Source organism: Malurus melanocephalus, unplaced genomic scaffold (genome assembly GCF_030028575.1).
Source record: "Malurus melanocephalus ecotype Western Australia unplaced genomic scaffold, MMel_1.1 scaffold_21, whole genome shotgun sequence".
Lineage (NCBI taxonomy): Eukaryota > Metazoa > Chordata > Aves > Passeriformes > Maluridae > Malurus > Malurus melanocephalus.
Window position 1 is genome coordinate 2,569,941 of NW_026623253.1, and position 9,876 is coordinate 2,579,816.

The 9,876-nt window shown below is 47.3% G+C and overlaps 1 protein-coding gene across 1 annotated transcript; it reads left to right on the top strand.

Moving 5' to 3' along the window:
* Positions 1-5: 5 nt before the first annotated feature.
* ADPRH (ADP-ribosylarginine hydrolase) lies at positions 6-8,950 on the top strand (the record flags this gene model as incomplete). The annotated part of the gene is made up of 4 exons (XM_057389918.1): positions 6-214; positions 911-1,254; positions 6,268-6,628; positions 7,316-8,950. Coding segments are annotated over 4 exons (1,302 nt in total), but the record flags the coding sequence as incomplete, so codon positions are not given.
* Positions 8,951-9,876: the final 926 nt, after the last annotated feature.

Here is a 9,876-nt window from a genome sequence, read left to right on the forward strand (position 1 = left end):
CGCTGACACCGCCCCGGGAGGCCGCGGAGGGACGGCCCCGGGCGAGCGGCCCGGGCCGGGTGAAACACGCCCGGCCGAGAGCTGCGGAAGCCGAACCGCGCCCCATGGCCCGGGGCGGGTCCCCCAGGGTCCCGGGCGGGGGCAGCCCTCGGCGGAGACTGCTCGAAGTGGCGGCCGTGCTCGCCGGGCTGGCGGCCATCGAGGGGCTCGCTGTGTAAGTACCGCGGGGCTGCGAACGGGCCGCCGGCCTTCCCCGCTTCTGCTCCTCCCGAGCGAAGGGAAAAGCAAAGCCTCAGCYGGGGAGTGTTTTTGGGGCAGGGCGTGGTTGGTGTTTCGTGACTGAAGTAGCCGCGAGATGGGAGCGCTGCCTGGGCGAGCTCCCGCTGTTGTAGCGGACCCGAGGAGCAGGGCCAGGTGTCGCCGCCATTCCCTGGCTCTGCCAAAGCTGAGCAGCTCAGCCAAGCTCACCCCTTCCTTCTGTACCCACCCCTGAGGGTCAGCCTCGCCTTACCCCAGGGTACAAAAGCCGATGGGYGCTGATCTGAGCTCGCTCATGCACTCAAAAAGATGCAGAACGTGGTTGTGCTCACCTACTCTGCACATGGTTCTGCAGTCCTGCGCTTGGTTTTTAATCTTTGAACTGGGTGTGACATGCAGYGTTGTCCTGGGCTGTTGCCAGCATCACAGCAGGGCATCTCCAGCTGCCCCTGGCCCGGGGCTGGGCGGCCCAGRAGCTGTCACACACTTGCCCATGGTGGGTGCACAGGGTCCATGTGCTGTGCAGAAATACATCCTCTGAGACTTGTGTGCTAGGCAGGGTGTCCAGTCTGCTGGAGCTTAGCAGTACAGGCCTGTAACAAACTGGGAAAGATTTATTTTTAATTCTCCCCTCTTTTTTTCTTTTTCATAGTCTTTTCTATATTGCAGTTGTGGGACAAAAAATGTGTCCTAAGGCTGTGGAAAACTACGTGGCATCCATAGTGCTAAGTGCAGTTGGTGACACGCTGGGCTATTACAACGGGAGATGGGAGTTCCAGCAGAGTGGCCCTGTCATCCACATGGAGCTGGCGCAGATGGGGGGACTGGGCAACCTCAGCATCCTGGGCTGGAGAGTCAGCGATGACACCGTGATGCACTTGGCCACAGCCGAAGCCCTGGTAGCTGCTGGGAAAAACCCAAGCTTACCACATCTCTACACTCTGCTTGCCAAGAGCTACAAGGAGTGCATGAATGACATGGAGGGCAGAGCTCCAGGTAACCTCTCCATTGTTCTGTCTGAGCAGAACTGTGCTGTTGCTTGTCTCTCCTGCAGCTTGGAGCTGGGGCTGGGCCTGGCTTTTGGCTGTTTGCAGCATGAATTGTATTTCATGTAAAGGCAAAAGTGTTCCATGCTCAGTACCTGTTTCAGGATGAGCTASAGAGAACAGAATAAGGCAAGCTGAAGTGGTTTGGCCTTCTCTGAACTAGATGAACAAGATACTGTTTTGCCCATGTTTACAAAACATTCTTATGGGTGTTTGAGGCCTAGCTTTGAACTGAAGGGAAGGATGATGGCTTTTGCACTCTGGATTCCTACATTCAGTGGATTTATACAGAACTTCTCATCATAAATGCAACAAATTGCATGTAAAATAAATTGAAAGGCACAATATATTTGTGCAAGATCCTTGCTTGGAATAATTTAGTTTATTAAACCCAAAGTCTGCTTGTGCCTAGCTCTGCATGTCTGCTTTCTGGTACAGGACAGTCAGGCCACAGTCTTCTTTTCTGAACCCTGTACTTCCATCATCTCTCTTTGCTCTGCACAGACACTGTGGTGCTGAATTTGTGTCCCAGGCAGTATTCAGGAAGGGTGCCTTGCCAGGCTGCAGTAGCCAAGACAAGTACAACATATCCCTGTAGCTCCTAGCTCACCTTGACCCAGCTCTTCCCTGAGGATTCCATCTGTCTCTGTTCTCATGACCCAGGCTCTTCTGAATGCTTGGATTAAACTTAAATAGGAGCTGCTTAGGCTGGGCCTCTAATTTGTCCAGTGCAGGAAGTGTGAAAGATCCAGGAAACACTCAAATTTGGCAGCCCTGTGCAAAGTTTAGACACTGAAATTGTATGTATACTTAGACATGCTTATTTGGAATTGACAGAATACGTTGAGTGTTCTGGCTTGACATTAAACATGGGAGACGCCAAATCGTGCCACTGAGCAAAGTGTATTAGAGCTGTGAATTTCCAAAATAATCCAGGTTTGGAAACCTGAGCATGAATTTATTCTGTTTACCTTTCTACAGTGGCCTCCTATCCTTGAACTAAATTACCAGTTTTCTTTAACACCCACAGTCCCAGCTGTTGGAGTGGCCTAAATAATAAAATATTTAGGAAGAGGTAATGATGCTTGTCAGGACAGCAGAAGCTGGCAGGTTGAACTTGCACGAGATTCACTGCATCTTTAGTTCCCCCAGCCAAGGTGAACCTTCCACAGCTGGCAGTGACACCGCACCTGGAAGGTGTTTTCACTGTCTAAGCTTGGTGAYTAAAGCCTGAGATGGAAAGGAGAAGAACCTAAAACTTAAATGTTAGTAAATAATACCTAGGAATAGGACACCTACTGCATTCCTTCTGTGACTGAGCTGCAACATGCCCAAAAGAAGTTCCCATTTGGAAGTGAAGAATTTGAAAGCAAATTTGATATGGACCCTAAGAGGAGTGACAAGGAAAGGTGAGAGTATCTAGTTAAAAAAAATATGCATTGTTTAGTGGTTCCAAGGAAATTTAAGGGGGAAGTAGGGAAAGGAATCTGGAAAAAATGGAAGCCTGTTGGGAACGATCCTGCAAGAGCCTTCTGGATTGCTCCTGCTGCAGCTCTGAGAACTTAAATCCTGACCCTTAGCAGTTTAATTAATGCCCACTGACTGCCAAAGGGAATACCTAATCCATATCCTGAAAAGCTTTCTGCACTCTGGAGTCTCCATGCCATATTGGCAAATCCTAATGATRAAAGTTGCATGTCAATATCTTCTTCTGGCAGAATAAACGGATTTTAGCTGAGAACATAACCCATGGTGGTGCTGTTCCGACCTAAGTAAGTACTCACCAGGGAATTGCAGACCTGAAGGCTGAAAATGGAAAGTTGCTGTTGGAATTTTCACCCAACACAGAAAAGATTTCCTTAGAACAGTGGGGGAAAGTCACACTGAAGGCTCACATGAGAGTGCAGACCTGAAAACCCAAACGTGCAGTAACAAAGGGATTCCCACAATGGTTATGAGTCACAGGACAGCCACACCAGGGTCCCTCAGGGATGCTGCCCCAGGAGAGAACTCACTGTTGTAAATYAGTGACAGGGTAATCCCTACAATCATTATTGCTGTTTGTGATGTGCCACAGCCCCAAAATCATAGTTCCTTTCGGATTACAAAACCAATGAATTAAGCTACACTCGMACAGACACTTCTTTCTTCATGGTACAACTACAGTGCCTCTCCAGCAAACCKTCTGCTTCAAAATTGTCTTTTGGTCCGAGTCCTCTCCCTTTGGAATTACTTACCACTGTGTGGTTGTTTTAACTCACCTTKTTTATAGATACTGATCAATCCCGAACAACTGCTACTGTCTGTGCTCATGGAGTCTAGATAAGTGGAACAGAATCCTATTCCAAAAATAGGGTCCAGCTGTTGTTGAAACTTTTTCAGGCCGTCTTTATTCACACACTGCTTTTGCCTTGTATTTCTCCTTTTCTTAGRCCAGTATCATCCTCAGGTTACTTTTAGTTTTCTATTGTTAGTACAAAGGATTCTTAACAAGGATAYGAAGGATTTCCAAAACAATTTCCTAATTCAAGAACTCTTTCAGCAGTTTTTTTAAAACGTATTTTTAAAAAAGGTCCTGATGTGATTCCAGCTTAGTCTTCTAAATCGGCTTTCAAATGTTTTAATATTTTAACTGTTTAAAAGCATGAGGATAATACTTGTAATACTTCATAAATCATAAGAGTCTTAGCTGTTGTACACTGGTTTGTTTTACACAATCTYTTCCACCTGCAAGTTATCAGTAGTCATCTCCTAAAATAATATGCACAGGCTTAAAGCTGCAAGCAAATTGTATTACAAAATAACTAGGTTTTCTTTGCATTAAAGCCTTGTCATCTTCCTTTTTCTTCTAACTACAATTAGTGCAAGAGCAATCTCACTTTTGATCARGGACTGAGGTGTGTGGCCTCAACCTGTCCAGACATGTCCTGAAKAAATATTTTTCTCGAAATTTCAGCAAGAGTGATCTTTGCTTTTGTTATGTATATTTGGATTTTAAGCTACCTTAGTCACTGTGCTCTCTCCCCTCCCCCTTGTCTTCCTGGAAGAAGTTCTCTTTTACCAGAATATACAGAATAGTTGGCACAGCTTTTTAAAAATGTGGCCTTGCTTGACAGGTTCATTTTAACATCCTAGTACAGGTCATAARTACAATGCTTGGTATGGTGAGGTTTTCAGAAAAATACGTCACTTTTCTGTTTTTCATCATAAAATTGGCAATTATACCGATACCCCTCTTAACAATTTTGATACATGGCAGCCTGCACTGAATTAATAAACTGGATGAAAACCAGATTTAGAGGCCTGAACATGTTCCCACATTGAGACATCCTAAAAGCAAACTCATAGGCACTGCATTTAGACATTGGTGGTTACCAACCCAGTAGAGCCAAAGACWCTTGGGCCAGCATGCGACTTTCTTTATTCCTGACAGTGGCCAGCTGCTAGTTATTTTTAGCATATGTTCAGAAGCCAGTCTTAAAGCGCTGCATGGATTTGGAGGTATTTCAGTTACAAGGATGCTGTGAATGCAGGTAAAACAGGCTGCCATAAATCAAATCCTACTGCCAAAAATGTACAGTGGTGACTGAGTCACACCAAGGGAGTCACAATATAGAGTGAGGTGAAGTTTCTTGACCAGGTTTCTTCCTTGCTACTCTGTTCTATTTAGTGTGACTTTCAGAGCACCTGCCAGTTCATCAGCTATCCTGTTCCAGTTAGGAAAATGCAGGAATAGCAGTCTAGCTTTGGGGGTGTGAGTGTGCCAGTTGTTGCTGTTACCCCATGTGTCTGCRAGAGGACTGGGCACACTGGGGTTAGTCTTTTGAATCCACTTTTGCCATTGTCCAACACACTAAAATTTACATGAAGCTGCTTGAAACCTGCCTTGATTTACTTTCCTGCTGGAAAAGAAGTATTTCAGATTGGGTCAGAAGAGAAGACCAGGAGAAAGGCAAGGCAGAAGAGAATCAAAAACAATTGAATGTTGCAAACCTGTTTCTTCTTTACACAGAAGCATTTGGACTTAGCACTCAAAACATGCTTTACTTGGCTGGGCTCTAATATTCGGATGTGTCTTTCAGACAACTTTGTCCTATGAATGTATTTACCTAACAAGTAAATTTCTGAAGAAGCACTGGGAAGAAGCAGTTTCTTTACTTTATTAAAAAGTAAATAGCAGAAATATGAAAGAAATGTAGGTGAGCTTGCCTCATTTTTTACAGTCTTTTTGTAGTTATCTGTGAGTGGCAGTGTTTGAAGATGGGCTAATGGGCTGGACAAACCTTTGGTCTCACATAATACAATTGTTCTTCAGTTCATGGAAGAGGAGTGCAGTAAAGCCAGTTATGCAGACCACATTGAGGTGAAAAATGTGCTACACTCGAGGCTTTTTGACAAACTTAAACTGCAGCAAGGGAGAGCTGGAAAACATCTTCTATCAGTACATTTTCTATCAGTGAGGCAAYGGGAGAGATTCCTGAAGAGCTTGGGGGGGGGTCTCTGCCCTTAAAAGGTTCTGTAAAAAGGCTAAACAACTGCAAAAGCACTTAGCTAGACTAGCCTTGTGTCAGGGATCCTACAAACCTTTCTGTTTATAAAGATCTAGATCTGTGTATATGTATCTATTAGTATGTATGTTTTATAAATTATTAAATAACATKAAATGTAAATATAAACAATGTCAATRAATCATCAGTGAAGCRTCTCTTACCCCCTAGACTTTTAAATTATTTTCACAAATAGAAATTATGAAGTCTGCTAGGGAGAATGCAGGATGCTCCAGCAGTTTGAGACAGGATATATACATGAGCAGACAACAGATTTTTTTTTAAAGCTCAAATCCCTTATGCAGAGCAATGTTTTCTTCCCCACTGCCCTGCCTCTCTTTCCCTGGTTCCCAAGCTATCTCCTGGTGATGTTCCTGTTTCTTCTTTCCCTTGGRCTTTGCCTTTCCCACGTCCAGGTTCTGCATCTGTGGAAAGCACCCAGAAGCTGGATCCGGGGCRGCCGGATGGCTGGAAGATCCCGTTCAACCCCCGGGCAGGAGGCTGCGGGGCTGCCATGCGCGCCATGTGCATCGGGCTGCGTTTCTACCGGCCCGCTCAGCTGGACACCCTGGTGCGAGTCAGCATCGAGAGCGGCCGCATGACCCACCACCACCCCACTGGCTACCTGGGGGCCTTGGCCTCAGCCCTCTTCACAGCTTATGCAGTGAACAGCGTGCCCCCCYTGGCCTGGGGGAAGAGGCTGATGGACGTGCTGCCACAGGCAAAAACCTACGTGCAGGAGTCTGGCTTCTTCGTGAAGGAGAACATGGAACACTGGTGAGCTGCACTCCCTGCACTGCATTTCTTAAAGCCCACGTACAACAGAGTGACCTCTGCTCATACTTAAGTTTCAATAATCACATTATGGTAAATTCCTAGAGCAGCACACACCTGCCACAGGATTGAATCAATTCAGAATACCTCTAACTTGGGGAAAAAAAGGCAGGTTGTTTGGGTCATGTAGTTGTGACCGTTTTTTGGATACAGTATGAAGTAGGTAGACTTGTCATCTCGAGCAACTGTGACCTTACAAAAGGTGGGAAGCAGGGCTGGGGAACAGCACCAGGCTTAGGGCTGAGCTCAGTCTGAAAGTTATAACCAAATCTGACTGCATATTCACTGCAGCTCTGTGTGCAGGGGCACACACAGAGGTAGAGCTGCTCTGAATTTGGGAGGATGACTCAGTTCTCACTCTGAGCCTTTGAATCCTGCAGGTGCTGGGCTGCATTCTCCCATGTGGCTGGAGGGAGGGGAAATSTAACTCACTGAAACATGTCCTTGTGCCTCTTACTGTAAATCATGCCCCTAGTTTTGACAAAAGGGGGCCGCCTGCCATTTTGCTGAGCCCTTGCTCCGGGCTCTTGGCGTGGTGTGTTTTCCGCTGGCGCCTGCGCGGTGCTCGGGTGTGTGTTGCTGCCCTGGRACAACTCTTACAGCCACTCCATCCCATCCCCTCTTTGCCAGGTATTACTTCGAAGAGCAGTGGAAAAAATACCTGGTGGAGAGAGGCATCTCGGACGGCGTCTCATCGCCCACGTTCCCACCCAAATACGGCGTGGAAGARAGGGACTCGTTCTACACCTCGCTCAGCTACAGCGGCTGGGGGGGTAGCAGCGGGCATGATGCGCCCATGATCGCCTACGATGCCCTGCTGGGCGCGGGGGACTCCTGGACAGAGCTGGCTCACCGCGCCTTCTTCCACGGGGGCGACAGCGACTCCACTGCTGCCATCGCCGCCAGCTGGTGGGGCGTCATTTATGGCTTCCAGGGGGTTCCCCTCTCCCTCTATGCCCACCTGGAGTACAAGGACCGCCTGGAGAAGGTAGCCAAGGATTTGTACCACATCATATAGGTGGGAGATGGCAGGGCACCCACGGGCACACTTACCCACTGGCTCTCCTGTCTTCTCTCGCTTGGTTTGCAAACCCTCCGGATTAAATCTCCTGCCTATAAACCAGAGCCAGGCCTGCCTTTTCTGTGTGTGTGTTGGCTTCAGTTGGAAGGCCATGTTGGTGCTAGTTAGGGCTGGTGGTTTGATGGGAGCACACCATGGTCTCCTGAGATACCCCTCCTGCACTGCAGGGTGGCTGCACATTGTCTGGTCCTCAAGAGGAGCAGRAGCATCCACTGCAGCCCTGCTGATCTTGCTGCAGCAGCAGGACAGACAGCAAAACACACTCAGGCTGCCCCAAAACAGTGTCTTGCCCCTATGATGGGAGCGGGGGACACAAGCAGCCCACTGTGTCTGGGGACAACACAGCTTTCTTTATAGAATTACAATGTAGAAAAAAAACCCAATCCCAAACTTAAAACTATGTGAGCAGTGCATTTTGCACAATTCCACAGCACTTGTGCAATAAAGGTAGGAATAAATCATGGTACTTCCCTATTTCAGTGAATGTGGGAGTTTAAAACTGCTGACCAGATCCTTACTTAATGTAGAAGTGGGTAATGAGAATTAACAGGTTGCATTTTACATCAACTTCTGTAGTGAAGCATATTCTGCTTTCATCAAGGTTACTAAAGGTAATTTGCTTAACATTTGCTATGCATAATTCTATTAAAATAAGGTTTTTCTTCAAATCCAGACTATGACACAGCGAAGTACTTACTGTTTTCAGAACAATTTCAAAAACAGTGTATCCCATTCAATAAAAAGACCTGACAGGCCGCTATTAAATGTTGTATTCTATTATGGCATGAGTTAAGGAATGCAAGTGGCATGTATCAAATCAGAGGGTGCCAGGTGTCTGCAAGTTCCAGCTGCAAGAGCAAGGAGATGTGCTACCGGTGATAGGGAGAGAAGTTATTGCATCAAGGAGTAGGGCAATGGGAGAGGGAAAGGCTTTCCAAGAGGAGGGCCAYAGCACACCTTTATGCAGGGAGTGCACATAAAGGCATAACAAAAGCCCAAATCTGACAAAAACCAGCAGCAATAGAATTCACAATTTCAACACAGTTTACTACAGATCTTGGGTGTGTTGTATAAAACATGTTTTAGTGCAACATCGTACAAAGTTTTTGTTCGGTTTTTTTTTCATTTTTCTTTTTTTAAAAATCCCAAACATTTTTCCACATCATGCATGGACAGGGTCTCTCTCTTTCTTCTTGGGTTCGTTACAGAAAGTTAGCGCAGAGAGAGTGGTTTGAAAAGCTTTGTGTTAAAACTTGTTACAGGAAGAGTCTGCCTTATAAAAACTGAGAGAAGTTTGAGACTGGGCAAGACACTGCCAGAGCAATGGAGAAATGTCACTGGCAGGGTACATTCAGGGACCACCGTGGAAGCCACTTCCCAGGAAAGCCTGGGCTCTGTGCAGGAACCACAGGGCTGGGAAGGGACCCCGTCCACCCAGGGTGACAGGGCCATGGGGCACAGCCCTCCAGGAGAGCCCTGCTCTGGGGCAGACAGGTTGGCAGGAGGAGCGTGGCTCAGGTGCAGAGCAGAGCTCTCCAGGAAAGAACGGCTCCCACTGACTTCATTTTCTCTTCTTCCTTAAAGCTGAAGCAAGCTGTGGTTCCTGCCCGGRAGCAGAGTGTACAGGAGACAGTACAGCTAGGAAACAATACCCACTGGCTGCAGCTGCAGCTCTTTGCACCTCAATTCTTCACGTCCATTCACTTCTCGTCCCACTCCTCTCTTTGCAGACGTCTTAGCCAGAAAGGGAAGACAAGTGTGCGGGTGTGCGATACATACAGATACAGGAGTGTGATTTTATGCATATGCTGGGGCCAGGAAGCAGTTATGTCTCGAGGAGGCAGACTGCACAGAAGGACGAGTGAAACTGGGGCTTCCCAGCAGAAGAACAAACCAGTGCTGTTGTGGTGGAGGCGCAGAGGTGGCCAACTTCAAATGCCTTAGCAGGGGATGATCTGCGGCTACGCGGGCTCTTTCCCAGACAGGAGTGAGGCTGCGCAGCGCAGATCTCCCACCTGAAGCTTCACCACCTCTGAAATGTCAAGGCATCAGGGTCTGACTGACTTAGTGCTACAGAGCATCTGCTGAGGTCCCCTCTGCTCCCAAAGAG